Raw genomic sequence first — 17,715 nt, forward strand, 5'->3', positions numbered from 1 at the left:
CAAACCTTGGCCACTAGTTGGCTCCATGGGGAAAGATTCAAGGTCTCTCTCCCTATACACATTTATATTGTACACATTTTCTCTGCAATGTTGCCAGCACCTCACTCCATCATTGGCTGAAACTCTCATCCAGGTCTTTGTAATCTCCAGAATTTTATCTGTTCTGATGCTCTCCTGTATGATCTCTCATCCTCCACCCTTCAGCTTATCCAACATTCTTTTGTCTGTATCTTATTCCACTCAAATCCAGCTTATTCATCATCCATATCCTCGCTGACCCATATTGACTCCAAATCTTTCAACACTTCAAAATTTAAAATTGTTAACCTAATGTTGAAAGCCTTTCAATGGATTATGGGCAGCAGGGTGGCACAATGGTTAGCATTGCTGCCTCACAGCACCTGGGACACAGGTTCAATTCCGGCCTTGAGTGACTATGTGCAGTTTGCATGTTCACCCGTATCAGTGTGGGCTTCCTCTGGGTGTTCCGGTTTCCTGCCAGTCGAAAGATGTGCAAGTTAGATGAAGTGGCCATGCTAAATTGCCCCCGAGAATGCAAAGATGTGTAGGTTAGACGGATTAGCCATGGTAAACGTGTAAGGTTACAGGGACAGGACAGGAGAAAGAGGGCTTGGGTAAGCTATTCTGTCAGAGTTGGTGCAGACTTGATGGGCTGAATGGCCTCCTTCTGCACTATAGGGATTCAATGATTTTTGTAGACAACTAAAAAAACCCTCATCTCCAATCTCATCAGTCCTAAAATCCTCTTGAGCACTGTTCTAGTAAATTAAACCATATTTTAAAATCACACAATGGCTACAGAACAGAATACAGCCATTTGGCCTGTTGAGTCCACAATGGCATTCTGAAACTGGAGTTTAGGCAAGCCCAGTCTCCCCAGCCTTTCCCCATAACCTACAATTTAAAAACAAAACCTGCTGCTTATCCAATTCCCTCTTGAAAGCCACCACTGAATCTATCTCCACCTCTTTCTCAGATAGTGCATTCTAGATCCTAGCCTCCATCCTTAACTCTTTGGAAGTACTTCACTGCTAAAATTGTAATACATTTAGGAATAAGATCAAGTTATTTCATAATTGCCTCAATTGATGTAACCACAATACCAAATAGCGACTATTTTAATAACCAAAGCCATAGTTGCAAGTTCATGCAAAATGCTTTAATCAATGAATGTCAGGGTGATCCAGATGAAAAAGAGTGCATTTTGATGCTAAAACTGAAAAGCAATATAAAACAGCTTTGTTGTGCAACACTCTTTATTTGTGCAACTACAATTTTAATCAATCCTTATACAAATTAAGCATCAGCATGAGGCTAAGACTACATTGTACCGACACAAGATTTACATGTAAAAGCATTCCAAGTCAACTGAAGAACTAAATAGCTATTCAACAATTTCTGCTTAATGAACTCACCGATATTGCCAGCCAGTAACAAGATTAGTGTATTTCATCAAGTATCCATATACATTCTCCATGTGATCACTGTAGGAAGAGAATAAAGTTGTGACACATGAATCTATAGAACAAAAGAAACTTACACAACATCAGACCACCTCAGTCGTTCAAAGTATCAAGACAACGCGACATACCAAGTCTAGCCATTTTGTTTCCTGCACACTGGAAAATTTCAGTATTAACTCCAGGAACTTGTGATATGATGTACTGTTGATTTGGACAGGGGCATCGATGGGAGATTGGAGAAAGGCATAAAACAATATAGATGAATGGATGGACATCTTGGGCATAAAAGTAATAAAAAGAAATATACTTCAAATGAAAAAAAAGGTAGGGTATTCTATTCTAGAAAAATACTGGAGCCATAAAAACGCTCCAGAACCCATGCACCAAAATGGTACCAAGGATATGATTAACTACGAGACACACTTTGCGAAGGTTGAAAGGGGCAAAGAATGAAAGATTATTTCTTCTAATCCATGAATCTGTAACAAGGGGAAAAAGTTTAAGATTAGTACTAGGAGCAGAAAGAAGATGGTTAGAAGTTTTTATATCATAAGAATATGAAGCATTATACTACTGAATTTTGATTTGGTCAATCAAGTGTCAGAGATACACAAAAACCCATTGTAGTTAAAAGTTTCCAAAACAAGTGTAAAAGAAGCATCATATAGACTGTATACTTTCTCCATTATTTTATATGTCATTTATCAAACTCCAGATAGTTGAGGCACAGGTTGGCTTAGGGAGCTCCAAGTGCAGCTTGGGTACTGTGATTGAATCAAAGTCAATTATGTTTAGCTTGGAATTAAAAATATTACAAATCTTGCAGTCCTATAACCACATTGGGATTTGGGTTTGATGAGTTCAACCAGAATCTGCAGTTTGACAAGGACAACACAGGTAAATACTTTTCCCAGGATGTTCAGCAGGTAGTTGTTTTGACAGCTGTTGCAATACTGTACTTGTCCTTGTTCTTGTACAGGGTCTTAATCTTCATTGTCTCAGACATATCCTTCGCATCATTTGGCAGGACAAGGTCACAAATTCATAGATCCTGGAGAGTGCTAATTTGCTAGGCCAAAGATATTTGAGCTGGCTTGACATGGATGGATGATAGTATACCCAAAGATTTTCTATGATGTGTGAACAGTCCACTGGGTCACAATCTCCTGGATGTCCATATCTCCACTTCAAGAATACCTATAAGCTGGATATGATGATGGTGGACATTGACATGGATAACTGGGAGACAGCTGCTGAGGGATGTGATCTTTGCAGGCTGTTTGGAAGAGGCCAACAGAAACAATAATCTCAACTGGCCAAGACAGCCCAGAGAAAACAGAGACCAGAAAATTATGGCAGTGGAGACTGTCATGCCAGAGTGGGGTGCTTGAGCTACACCAGACAATGCTTAACAGAGTCAACCACCATGGTGCAAACAATCATTTTATGAGATGGAAGGTTGCCACCAGCAAGAATATGAAAAACAGCACAGTAAGGAATGGGTTATGAATAGATCATTTCAGTGCAGAGTTGGCAATGGCACAAACTTGATTGGCTAAATAGTTCTTTTTTATCGTACAACTGTATCGATTTTATCACTGCATTTCAAACTAAAAACCCACACACTTCAGTAATAAAACCCATGCATAATCTCAATGCATGCAGCAGATCACTAATTTGGCAAATGAACAAAATGCAAAAGAGATAATTTCCTTACAATCTTGTTAATTCTTTTGCCAATTTTCTGATGAGATGGTAAATCAACATCCCATCTCCTGTCACGGATCAACATGTAACATCGCACGGCACTATGGTATAGAGAAACTAGGGAGTTATTCCTAGTGTCCTTACCTATATTTAGCCCACAATCAGCATCACAAAAAAAAAATTGCCCTAAATTTTCTGATTAGCATTGGTCAGAACTGTTCCCACTGATGCTAATCTCAGGAAAAACAGACTTACTTGCCAGCAATTTTCATGGTTAGACTTCCACAGCTGGCTGCTCCCTGAAGGCTCCATTGCAGAAAACCAGGCAGGGCCTTGGCAGCGCAGGAAAGGCCAAACCATGCACTTTTTACAGCACTAGCTACCATGTTCTGGGAAGTAAGAATTTAAATGTAGCTAAGCTTGTGTTAATTTTGATATTTCTTGGTCTGTTTCACAGTAGAACATTTGATTTTTGGTATCTAAAATGGTTTAAAATCCCATGGCCATCATTTCTAAATCAAATTACTTGCAATTCTTTAAAAGAAGGCCCTGAGGCGGAGAGAAAAAAAACTCATGGGCTTAACACTGCCTGGAGCAGTCATTCTCCAAAACTGGTAAGCCTCACTCCACTGACAGCGCAAATCCTCCATCACCTTGACCATGTGCACCCACGCCTTGCTCACTCCATCAATGTTCATGCTTGACACTCTAGCTGATATATGTAGAGTTTTGCAAATTTTATTTTAGTTATGAAAAACTTTTAAGTAAATCCTTGTAAAAACCAGGGCAAGGATAGCATAAACAGCCGAAGTCTGTATGGTTCTGGACAATCACGGAGCAACCTGGTACAGGGGAAAACTGGCAATCCTGCGTTTGTACCAGGGACATGATGCAGCAGTGCTTCTACAGGGTCCCACGCTTACTTCTTGGGGTACTTCCGGTCTCCAACTATCCAGAGACTAGAAGGATCTGAGCCTAAAATTACCTTGCTGTTTGTGGGAACAGCTGAATGCAAACTGGCTGCCTCTTTTCTTACATTACAGCAATGATTACAATTCAAAAGTACTAATTGTACAACACCTTGTCCTGAGGTTATGAAAGACACTAACATAAACGCTAGCTTATTTTTCTTCTTTTGTTTAAAAATGTTTCTTCCATTTAAAGTAGATAAAGCATATCTCAGAATGGAGGAAGGCAAGAAAAATGACATGGCCAATTAATGTTGAATGCTTAACTTGCAGTAGCAGAAGCATGGAAGTAACTCACAGTTCCTGTAATGTATGAATGCCACAGTTTACATTTTTTAAAATGCAAACTTTTTACCAAGTTTACTGAAGTAATATGCGACTGACTCTTGGAATTGGTCTATAACTCATTGCTTGCAAATATTAATATTTGCATTTTCTGATAAGGAAGAACCTACAAAACCTAACTGGAGTTTCAACACTGGTTCCCATAGTAACCAATGCTTCACTTAGAAGTCATGATTTTCAAGAAGGCAACCACAACTTTAAGGACTAACTGCACAAAATGTCATGCCAGAGCATAAAATTCTGTTTGGTGGCCAAGGATCTCAAAATCATCCAGACCATGGGAACATTTCAGGATGGATCTTCTTGTGCTGAAACGGAACACATTCCTCATTGTTGCCTGTTACTCCAGTTGGATTGAGTTTAAGCATCTTCATGGTCCGACCTTGGTAGCAGTCCTTACATTACTCAATTTTTTTTTGCCACATGCAGAATTCCAAGCTTAGTTATTTCAGACAATGGCTCGCAGTTCACAAAAATTGTTTTAAGCATTTCAAACAAGCCTATGGGTTTGTCCACATGACTAGCTCAACTCAGATTCTCAGTAGCCAATGGGGATACCAAACACAGAGTATGCAGGGTAAAGGTTTTGTTGAAGAAAAATGACAACATCAACTTGACATTATTGAGCTATCATATAGGGTGGCACAGTGGTTAGTACTGCTGCCTCACAGTGCCAGGGATCCGGGTTCAATTCTGGCCTTGGGTCACTGTCTGTGTGGAGTTTGCACATTCTCCCCGTGTCTGCATGGGTTTTTTCCAGGTGCTCCAGTTTTCTCCCACACTCCAAAGTGTGTGGGTTAGGTTGATCGGCCATTCTAAATTGCCCGAGTGTCCCGGGATGCAATGGTTAGAGGGATTACCGGCGTAAATACAAGGGGTTCTGGGGATAGAGCCTGGGTGGGATTGTTGTCGGTGCAGATGTGATGGGCTGGATGGCCTCCTTCTGCACTGTAGGGTTTCTATGATTTCTATGGTTCATTTCACACTGCTTTAGAATGGTCTGACTCTATGGGAACCTCCACTGGGAAGATGACTGTGGAATCAACTTTCTGCTTTTCTGCACGTTTCTGCTGGTGTCTCAAAGCAGCAGAAAGAGAGAGAATAAGAGGAGAAAGAGTATCCTGCAAATCAAACCAGAAACTATAATCAATACCGTAGAGTTCACAAACTACCCAGAACTCCAGGCAGGGACATCAATATGGATATGCAGCCTAAAACAAAGGCCAGGTTTTGGAAATTACATATGTGCTGTTATCTTGTGGACACTGAAAATGGCACAGTGAGAAGAAACAGAAGCACATTCATCGCTACAAGATGAAGGCCAGCAATGGAATGGACCAGTTACCCAGAAGATCAGGAAGAAAAACTTGACATTCAACTGACATTCTCACATAACTCACAGACCACATGTTCAGGAGAGAATGGATTCACAGAAGGAACTGGGAACAAGGTCGGGTAGATTAGTAAAACCACCACAACGGTAATCTTTATGAACCAGGGATGAAAGCAGAGATTTCAGGGGTGATGTAGGATAACATAAATAATGCATTTAGTGATCACAGAGACTTGAGTGGATTGGGGGTATGGAGAGATGTAGTGAAAAGGATTAATGCTAAATAAGTAAGCAGACAGTCTACATCATTAGTAATGTAACATCAGATGACAGCAGAACTACTGAGTGATGATTCTATAAGAAGGCACGTGCTAAACCTTGTCGTAGATATTTAATAAAAAGGTAAAGTTTACTACAATCTTGTCTTTGGCAGTCTCTTGCGACCCTAATCAAGGACAACCAAAGTTAAGGCCTCCACAATGATAATAGAGAATCAGGGACACACCAATATTTAGGCAATTAACATAAGCAAAACAATAATAATGATGAAAGAATAATGGCAATAAATAGTGAAAAAACACCAGGATCAGCTGGCTTCCATCACAGGATTATAGACGAAGTGAAAACATTGGAAGAATATAGTTGGGGGATTGCAAAGTTCTATCAATGCAGGAACTGTTCCTTTCGATTTAAAAAAGATAAGCTTGCCACTCCATCATGTAAGAAGACAGGGAAGCCAGGGAATTAGTGGCCAGTTAGCCTAACACCTGCTGTTGGGAATTTATTACGATCTATTACTAAAGATAGAGCAGCAGAACACCTTCAAATGTTTCAGTTAATCAGAAAGCCAGCATTGATTTCTAAACAGAGAAGCAGTGAAACATAGATTTTAGGAGCAGGAGTAGGCCATTCGGCCCTTTGAACCTGCTCTTTCATTCAATATGATCATGGCTGATCCTTGATCTCAATATCATATTCCCACTTTTTCCCCATTCCCCTTGAATACAATGTGGCCTCCACACATTTCATTGACTGGTGTACAAGGACACATTATATCACCATTTAGATAATACTCTTCCTTTCTGTTTTTCATACCGAAGCATATAACTTCATACTTAGCGACATTGTACTGCATCTGCCACGTGTTTGCCCATTCACTCAACTTGTCTAAATGACCTTGAAGCCTCCTTGTGCCCTCCTCACAATTCAGTCCAGTTTTGTGTTGTCAGCAAACTGAAATGTGACATGTGGTTCCCTCATCCAGGTTATTTATATATATATTACGAACAGCTGGGGCTCAAGCACTGATCCCTGCGGTAACCCACTAGTGTTTTAAAGTTTATTTATTAGTCGCAAGTAAGCCTTACATTAACACTGCAAAGAAGTTACTGCAAAATTCCCCTAGTCACCTCAGTCCCGCATCTGTTCGGGTCAATGTACCAAACCACAATGTGGGAGGAATCCAGAACACCCAGAGGAAGCCCACACAAACGCAGGGAGAAGTGAAAACTCCACACAGACAGTGACCCAAACCAGAAATCGAACATGGGTCCCTGACTCTGAGGCAGCAGTGCTAACCACTATGCCACTGTGCCTGCCTGCCACTTGAAAAATTACCTATTTATTTTTACTCTCTGCTTCCTGTCAACCAATTCACGATCCATGGATCGTGAATTGGTTGACAGGAAACAGAGTAAAATTCTGCCCCAATTCCATAGGCTTTAATTTTGTCCACTCACCTTTTATGGACCTTATCAAAAGCCTTCTGAATGTCCAAATACACATCCAGTGGCTGTGATGATCTACTCACTTTTGACAAAGGGTCATCTGGACTCGAAATGTCAGCTCTTTTCTCTACTTACAGATGCTGCCAGACTTGCTGACATTTTCCAGTGTTTTCTCTTTTGGTTACACATCTACTGGTTCTCCCTCATCTATCCCATTAGTTACATCCTCAAAAAACTACAGTAGATTTGTTAAGCATGATATGCCTTCCATAAATCCATGCTGCCATGTTTAATCCCTTTAATGCTTTCCAAATATTCTGTTAACACATCTTTTATAATAGACCTTAGCATCTTCTCAACTACTGATGTCAAGTTAATTGTTCTGTAAATCTCCCCTTTTTCCTCTTGTTCTCTTTTTAAACAGTGGATTTATATTTGCCCTCCTCCAATCTGTAGGAACTCTCCAAAAAGACTATAGAATTTTGCAAGATGACCCGCAATGCATTCAATATTTCCAGGGCCACTTCCTTTAATAGTCTGGAACATAGATTGCCGGACCCTGATTTGTCACCCTTTAACCCATTAATTCCCCCAGCACCATGTTATTACTAATTCTGATTTCCTTCAATTCCACCTTCTCACTAGTCTCTTGGTTCCCTAACATTTCTGGGAGGTTACTTGTGCCCTCTTTTGTGAAGACAGACAGAACCAAAGTATATGTTCTATTCTTCCTCCACTTTTTTGTTCGCTATTATAATTTCCCAAGCTTCTGACTGTAATTGTCTTTACTATTCTTTTTCTCTTCACATACTTAAATGAAGCTTTCATGGTCAGTTTGTATGTTCCCTGCAATTTTACTCATACTTTATTTTCCCCTTAATCTAATTTTTTGTCCCCTTTTGCTGAGTTCGAAAATGTTCCTAATCCTCGTGTTTGCTGCCTTTTCTTGCAATTTTAGGCGTCTCCTCTTTGGATTTAATTTTTTTTCCGGAATTTACTTTGTAAGCCACAGTTGAGCGAACTTTCCTCTTTTATTTTTGCGCCAAACAGAAATGAATAATTGTTCTAATCCATGCACACATTCTTTAAATATGAACCATTGGGCCAACCATACCCAACAAACCTGATGGCATTTTGTTTGATGAGGTGACTGTAGTGAACAGTGGAATGTCTATAGATCTGATTTATATGGACATCCAGAAGGCACTGATAAAGTTGTTATTAAGAGACTGTTAAATGAAGGTGAAACTCATTGAAATGAAGGCAAATTTTTAGCCTGTTTAGGAAATTGACAAGAGTGGCAGAAAAGGGAGTACGGATAATGGGACAGGCACTCTAATTGGCAAGATATAACCAGTGACATTTCACAAAGATCTCTGACTCAGATGACGGAATAGAAAGCCACCTATCTAAGTTTGCTGATAACAAAGATTAGGCAGTGTTGTAAACAGTGTAGACTGACGCATTAAGTCAATGATTAAAAATGTGGCAAACTGATTTAAATATATTGTGAGCTAGAGAGAGTGGGGGTCAAAAGACAAGGTACCACATAGTAGGTTGTTGCATAAATCTCATGGAATCCAGGCTGAGGTATCTAAATGGATACAAAATTGGCTTCCGTGGTGCAGAGGGTTGTTTTTCAAACTGGAGGCCTGTGACCAATGGTGTGCCTTAGGGATCAGTGCTGGGTCCACTGTTATTTGTCATTATATGAATGATTTGGATGAGAATGTAGGAGGCATGGTTATTAAGTTTGCCGATAACACCAAGATTGGTGGCATAGTGGACAGTGAAGAAAGTTATCTCCGATTGCAACGGGATCTTGATCAATTGTGCCAGTGGGCTGACAAATGACAGATGGAGTTTAATTTAGACAAATGCGAGGTGATGCATTTTGGTAGATTAAACTAGGGCAGGACTTGCTCAATTAATGGTAGGGCATTGGAGAGAGTTACAGAACAAAGAGATCTAGAGATACATGTTCATACGTTGAAAAGTGGAGTCACAGATATACAGAGGGATGAAGAAGGCATTTGGCATGCTTGATTTCATCGGTCAGAATATTAAATACAGGAGTTGGGACATCTTGTTGAAGTTGTACAAGACATTGGTAAGGCCACACTTGGAATACTGTGTGCAGTTCTGGGCACCCTATTATAGAAAGGATATTATTAAACTAGAAAGAGTGCAGATAAGATTTACTAGGATGCTGCCGGGACTTGATGGTTTGAGTCATAAGGGGAGGCTGGATAGACTGGGACTTATTTCTCTGGAACATAGGAAGCTGAGGGGTGACTTTATAGAGGTCTATAAAATAATGAGGAACATAGATAAGGTAGATAGTCAATATCTTTTCCCAAAGGTAGAGGAGTCTAAAACTAGAAGGCATAAGTTTGAGGTGAGAGATACTTATTAAAAGATGCTTATTAAAAAAGTACAGAGGAACAATTTTTTCACACAGAGGGTGGTGAGTGTCTGGAACAAGCTTCCAAAGATAGTAGTAGAGGCGGGTACAATTTTGTCTTTTAAAAAGCATTTAGATAGTTACATGGATAAGATGGGTATAGAAGGATATGGGCCAAATGCAGGCAATTGGGATTGGTTTAGGGGTTTAAAAATGGATGGCATGGACAAGTTGGGTTGGACAGCCCGTTTCCACGCTGTAAACCTCTATGACTCTATGACAGTTGGGCGGCCAGTTACATAGATCTTAAAAATGCCACGAACAGTACAATATTAACCTAAAATGCAAACAAAACGTTTGCCTTTATAGTTAGAGAATGGAAAACAAAGAAAAATAAGTTATGTCACAGCTGTACAAAGCTCTGCTGTGCCCACACCTGGAGTACTGCAGCATTTCCAGGCACGACACCATAGGACGGGTATTATAGGGAGTGCAGTATAGATTTATCAGAATGATACTTGGGCTTGACGGAAAAATTACAAAGGGAGGTTACACAAACTAGGGTTGCATTTCCTGGAATTCAGAGCCTAGAGACCTGATTTGATTGGAGTTTTCAATGTATTCAGCAATCAGATAGATTACTTCCATTGGTTGGAAGGCCCAGTGTTAACTGCATATCTGAGGATTTAATCATATTCAGCGCTGGGAATTAATTGCTCCTATTTATACGAACAGATTGAAACTATGGTTGCAGTGTTGGGAGGTGCATGCTTGTAATGCACATTTCTGTAAGTAAAAGCTTGTGAGTGTGAAAAGGCTCCATACAGTGCTACCTAAATTGGAACATCTCGGCAGCGGAGGGGGGGGGCTCCCAATCATAGATTTTAAATCTGAGATTGATCGATTTCGGTTCACCAAAGATAACCTGGGATTTGGAGAAAAGACAGATATATGGAGTGCATGGTTTCATTAAAAGGCTGTCCTAGTTCAAATTCTGCACAGTACAGATTAATGATTAGCAGCTCCAAAAGTTTCTCAAGATTACTAAAATTTGAAGCCTGATGTCCATGCAGATCACGACAGATCAATTTAACGTAACAGAAACACTTTGCTAGTATTCAAGTTATACCAACATAATGCTGAGGAAACACCCCAAAAAGTTGGGATTGCCAGTAGAGTTAACAGCTGTCTTTGGAGATGGTGGAGAAGGGAAAATTTGAGTTTCCCAGATTGAAATATTGCTGCCATAAGCAAAACTAACGACTGGTCTGTGTTTGCAGAAGTTATGCACTGTTGATAGTAATAATAGATTCAATTGCTTGCTATGTTAATCTCTGTAAATCAATTATGGAAGGGAACAATTGGTTAGACTTGACAGAGTCTGCTTATTATACACGTGACAACTTGGTTAAGCATTAGCATTCTTGGCTCTGAATCAGTAGTGGGTTTAAACTCCATGACAGATTTGGAATACAACCTGAGTTAGCACTTTTCTGTAATACTGAGGAAGAGCTGAATTGGCTGGTGTGTTGATTTTGCAAGAAATATTAAACCTAGGCCTTGTTTGCCTGTTAGCCGGGATAAAAAAATGATTCCATGATGTGAATTAAGGAAAAGCAGGGAAGTTCTGGTACCTTGGCCAAGATTTATTCCTCAACTGTAACCACCACTGACTTTGTTTCCTGGCTGTGGGACTTTGCTGAGCATGTAACTGACTGCCACATTTGCTTGCACAATCATTGTCAATCATCAAAAAAATTAATTGTCCAGAAGCAGTGAAAGACGGGATATAAACTCTATACTGTAACCTCTGCTGAACATCAGGGAGGGACTAGATTTATCTCTAATCATCGTCTCCAACCTAATTGCCAATCCACATCGCAATGTTACTTACATTCCACCTATAACCATTTTTTTAAAAAGCTAACTGTTTATGGGACTAGCTGAATGGCTGCCAGTTTTACTAGACATTGAAACTTAGGCTGATATCTCATAAATGCAAAAGGTTTAACTTAAATTGTTAACTGGCTGCTGCAGGAATCAATCACCCATTATTGCCTTATTAGGTTGTTATCAGGCTGTTCCTAAATCTATAGTTTAGGATATCACCATATAGATCTTGGTGCATAAACCAATCCCATTTTTTTTCAGCCCCAAAAATCATGGCCTGTAACTTCCTGATTCCCCAGCATCGCATTTAGGGTACCTCAATGATGCCCTGGGGAATCCATCTAGGAAGCTTCCACAAAAGGGTTTACCAAGCAATTGTCCAGAAGGATTAATTTCTCCTGGACAACTGCAATTGGGAACCATCCAAAGTGATATAAAATATTAATTTCAGATTGTTCTGCCAGTTTTACCCTGCTAGTTACTCTGAAAGAATTAGAAAGAAAAAAAAAGCATTTCTAACTTCAGAGTAACTATTAAAAAACCCAGACTGAACCTTACAGTAGGCATGCTGCACACCCATGACCGCCACCCACCACGCACCACCCCCCCCCCCCAAAAACCAGGGATTGATCCCCCCACACTACCCCCAACCCGGACATCTCAGCGAGTCACACGCACAGGCGTACACAGAAAAATTGCAGAACCCAGTGGTACAAATGGTCTGGGTGTCCTGGTACGAGTGACATTTTTAGTACACAATTAGGAAGGCAAATGGAACGTTGGCATTTATTGCAAGGGGAATGGAATATAGAAGTGGGGACATTTTACTGCAGCTGTACAGGGCCTTGCTGAGACCACAGCTAGAGAATTGTGTTCAGTTTTTGTCTTCTTCGAAAAGCATATAATGGTGATAGAAACAATTCAGAAAAGATTCACTCAACTCAATCCTGGAATTAAGGGCTTACCTTATGAAGAAAAGTGGACCAATACCCATTGGAGTTTAGATGAACAAGAAGTGATCTTACTGAAACATGTAAGACCTTGAGGGGACTTGATAGAGTGTATACACAGAGAATGTTTCTTCTCATGAGGCAAACATAATTTGAGAATAAGAGGTCTCCCTTTTAAGGCAGAAATGAGGATAACTTGTTTTTTCTTAGAGGGTTGTAAGTTGGTAGAATTCTCTTCCCCAGAAAGTTATGGAGGCTGGGTCTTTAAATTTATTCAAGGCTGAGTTGGATAGATTTTTGATTGATAAGGAATTCAAAGGTCATGAAGGACAGACAGGAAAGTGGAGTAGAGATCACAGCCAGATCAGCAATGATATTAGTGAATGGTGACGCAGGTTCCAGGGTCAAGTAGCCTGCTCCTGCTCTCAAGTATTACGTTCCTTTGGAAGGATTGAGGCTTCAAGGGTCAAGTAGTACGCTGATGTATGTGATACTTGTAAGCCTAGAAGTTCATAGGAAAAAAAACGTGAAACCACCTTTAAAGGATGTTATTACAAGCTTCAAGACTCCTAGTTGATTCAATTCAAAGATTTCCTCAATCTTACACCTCCCCATCTCTGTAATCTCCTCTTGCCCTACACAAATATCTGTGTTTCTCCAATTCTGGTCTTCTTAGGATCCCCGATTTGATCCACTTGGCAGTGTCTTCAGTTGCCAAGTCGTTAAACCTTTGAAATGCCTCCCTAATGTTATTATGTTCTTATGTTCTAAACCACTCTGCCTTTGTGCTTCTCTTTCCTCCTTTTAGGCATTCCTTAAAACCTACATCTTTGACTACACTTTTGGTCATCTTCTATCCTCTACTGTGACTTGGTGCTAAATTTTGTTTGGAGACACCCCTATGAAGAACCTTGGGAGGTTTTACTACATTAAAGGCACCACACAAACATCAGTTGCCGCTGCTGTTGTTAGATAATTTGTTCCTTAAATCTCGCTGGTGTAATTGATGGTTACATTATAATGTCAGCATTCAAGCAACTATCCAGTGGAAAACTAAACTGTATGAATTTCGTTTGAATGTTTAAGAACATAAGAAATAGGAGCAGAAGTAGGCCATCTAGCCCTTCGAGCCTGCCCCACTATTCAATAAGATCATGGCTGATCTGAAGTGGCTCAGTTCCACTTTCCCGCTTTCTCCCCATAGCTCTTAATCCCGTTGCCTATCAAAAACCTATCGACCCGTGTCTTAAATATATTTAGCAAGGCAGCCTCCACCGCTCCAACGGGCAGAGAATTCCAGAGATTCACCACCCTTTGAGTGAAGAAGTTCCTCCTCAACTCCGTTCTAAACCGTCCCCCCTTTATCTTGAGGCTGTGCCCCCTAGTCCTACTGTCCTTTCTGAGCGGGAAGAGCCTCTCCACCACTATCCTATCCATCCCATTCATCATCTTGTACGTCTCAATGAGATCTCCCCTCACCCTTCTAAACTCTAACGAGTACAAGCCTAGTTTATTCAGCCTCTCCTCACAGCTCAACTCCGGTATCAGCCTAGTGAACCTCCTCTGCACTCCCTCCAAGGCCAAAATATCCTTGCGTAAGTGTGGCGACCAAAGCTGCACACAGTACTCCAGCTGCGGCCTCACCAGTGCCCTGTACAGGCCGCAGCTGGAGTACTGTGTACAGTTTTGGTCGCCGCACTTACGCAAGGATATTTTGGAATTACATTTGAATTACATTGTCTCCCCACTTCACCACCAGGTAAAAAATTCAAAAGAGTACAAGATAATCCACATATTTTTCTGACCCATAATAATTCAGAAAAACCAGAAAGGTCCATCACAAAACCAATGAAAGAAAAATCTAAACACTATTTTCTGGTCTGGCAGCACATTTTTTTCATTTCTGCTGATACAGTGAAACAATCTGCTGTTTATCACTTCCCTCATTATATAATGAGGATGGTATTAAAGGATTTACGGAATAAAGTGAACACAAAACGATTACTGCTTCACTGTGTATCGACTACACAGAGGTTTCCTGGAGATAAAATATGTGATTTCACAGATTCAGTTTTACGTTCATAATTGCATCATAATTCGTTGCAGAGGCATAGAGATATTTTCACTGGACTAGTAACCCAGGTTCAAATCCTGCCATGGCAGATGATGACACTGGAATTCAATATAAATCTAAATCTAAAATTCTCATGATGACCATGAAAGTATTGTTAATTGTTGCAAAAACCCATCTGGTTCACTAATGTCCTTTAGGGAAGGAAATCTACCACCCTAACCCAGTCTGGCCTACATGTGACTTCAGATAAACAACGTGGTTGACTCTCAAATGTTCTCTCAAAAGGAGGGCAACTAGGGATAGGCAATAAATAACCCAGCCAGCAACACTTGCATCCTGTAAATGAATACAATAATAAAATGGTATATTCTGTAATGTTTCAGCTGCAATTGATGGCTTTGTACTGCATGTGACTACAAATGAGAACAGCAGCAGCAAACTATTACCCACAGGATTTCACAAAGAGATCAAGAGTTCAACCACACAGCTGCATATTGTACATCATTATCTTAAAGCAGAGAGCCATCAGCTTATGGAAATCAATCCGCGGAACACTGTTTATGTTTACAGTGACCAGTCTGTGCAGTTCATATAATTTATTCAATTTTTAATTTCTCCAAGGTTTCATTATCACATTATATAAAAGGTTCATCATTTTAATAATCAGTCAATATGATTATATCATAAATATTTTCAGCTGCCACAATGGGACATCTTTAAGCATGAGGAAAATTCTAATATCTGAACAAATATAGAATTCAGAGGATTGAAAGAGAAACATACGTCTTGATATTGGAGTAGATTGATTTCTGATACGAAAATACTATAAAAATGAATGTTGTTTCCATTATTATGCAACAGGGCCTCATACTCTTTAGTCCTACTAGCATTTTATCTGCACCTCATCCAAATTATTAACATTTAAAGCATAATATTGAGTCCCAGTAAAGATCACAAGAGAATATCACTTTTCATATCTTGCTAATCAAAGAATGCTCGATTCCTAGACTAGTCTCCTGTCTTCCAACTAACTGCCAACCATAAAGTTAGTGCACCAAGTTGAAACTTTGGGGATGATTCTCTCATCGTGACCTGCAAATTTTGTGGCGGGTCGGAAGATGCACGAATCAGCCATTTTGCAGGATTCGCACATGTGTTCCTGACACAGGCGCGTCTTTCAGAGCCAGAGAACAGTTGCAGTCAGGACCACGCTGAAAACAGGCAGGAAGAGAGGAAAATAATTTTTTTTAATGTATTTTAAATATTATTGGGCCTGGCACAGAACTTACGAGGCCTGACAACATCTCCCAGCTCATCAGGAGTATTTCACTCCGGCAGGGTTTAAGAGTAGTTCCCCACGCCAGGGGAACTAGCTGGAGACCCCATCGGGCTGAGTGCCCAAAGGACAAAAGTGCCCATGCCCAAGGGGGCACCTTGGCACTGCCCATCGCTGAGGGTGAGGGTGGGGGGGGGGGGGGGGGGGGCGGGGTTCCAGCTGACACTTTGCATGGCGATAAGTCTGGGTTGGAGGGGGCCAGCGATCACGGGGAGGGGGGTGTGCTGAAACACTGCGGGAGACCCAGGCTGGCCAGCAAACAGGGAGACTGACAGATTGGGTCCACTGCACATGCACAGAATTCCAGAGCTGTCAGCCTCTGGAATGAATAGTTCCACCTCCCAGGTTTTTAATGAGATTCATGATTGTGACCTCTGCATTGCACAGAGTGGGGAGATTCGAGTCTGAAGCTGCACCGACAAAAGTCGTGATCTAGACCAGTTTTCTCACCAATTCAGCATTTTGGGAGAATCTCCCTTTATTTCTTGCCACTTATCCTTCTCATGTGTCTTCTTTCCAGATAGATAACGTCCACAGACCTAGTCACCATGCTGGTGGATTAGTCAGGCATGACCCATTCTTCGTAAATATATGCTAACTCTCTCAGATCAGCTTAAACTGGTCCATGAGTTCAGGCATTCTGTATGACAGTAGATTCCAGTAACTTCCTCACAACTAACAATAAATTAACAGTATATAATCATCTGGTTTCTCCCTCATTGAATGATGGTGTGGCATTTGCAACTTTATAATCCAGCAAATTACAGCATTATTGGGTCCAGCAAGACCAGTTTGGTACAAGGTGCATTTAAAGTAGAATAACGCTCTATTAGTGGCAATCCAAAATGGCTTACTGGGATGGGCAAGTGACTTGGTGGATCTTCTTGTGTGATGAGAAAGCTGGCATTCACTATAAAACAGGAAAGCATGTCTTCACAAAGATTTGGAAGGTCTGCAGATCTGGCAACATCTGTAGGGAGAAAAAACACAGTTAACGCTTCAAGTCTGCTTGGCTCTTTGTCATTAGTTCTGATTGAAGAACCAAACGGACTCAAAATGTTAGCTTTATTTCTCTCCCTGAAGATGCTGCCAGACCTGCTGAGTTTTCCAGCATTCTCTGTTCGTTTCAGCTCCCAGCATCTGCAGTACTTTTGCTTATTTTAGCATTTCTTCATCATCTTTTGTGAACTTTTGTTCATTTGCAAGAGGTTTGTAGTGCTAGGGAATTAACATTTTCCATTTCAAAACATCCACCGTCAGGATTAAGCGCTCACTGTCAGGTACAACGGACTTAGAGATGCAGAATAAAGCATCCTCCATGTCCATTAAAACTCCTAAGCCACCTAGAGTGACATTCTCCGACTTTCCACAAAATGGCTTAAACAGAGAGACTGAGGGTGTTCAGCTTTTTGCAACCTGGAGACTGGTACTCATTAAGGCCAGTCAGAATTCAGCATGATTGTGTATGGGGACATTTGTATTTCTGAACAAAAATCA

At 40.6% G+C, this 17,715-nt stretch overlaps 1 protein-coding gene across 3 annotated transcripts in view; it reads right to left on the reverse strand.

Moving 5' to 3' along the window:
- Positions 1 to 17,715, reverse strand: part of osbpl11 (oxysterol binding protein-like 11) — a 100,092-nt gene that overhangs the window by 71,931 nt on the left and 10,446 nt on the right. For 2 of the 3 annotated variants that reach the window (XM_080199245.1, XM_080199243.1), the window contains exon 2: positions 1,437 to 1,505. In XM_080199245.1, coding sequence (XP_080055371.1) covers positions 1,437 to 1,505 — 69 coding nt within the window. Of the gene's footprint in view, positions 1 to 1,436; positions 1,506 to 17,072; positions 17,189 to 17,715 lie in introns of all 3 variants that reach the window. The other variant, XM_080199244.1, reaches the window with a different exon arrangement.

This window comes from Carcharhinus amblyrhynchos, chromosome 11 (assembly GCF_965287045.1).
Source record: "Carcharhinus amblyrhynchos chromosome 11, sCarAmb.v2.hapA, whole genome shotgun sequence".
NCBI lineage: Eukaryota > Metazoa > Chordata > Chondrichthyes > Carcharhiniformes > Carcharhinidae > Carcharhinus > Carcharhinus amblyrhynchos.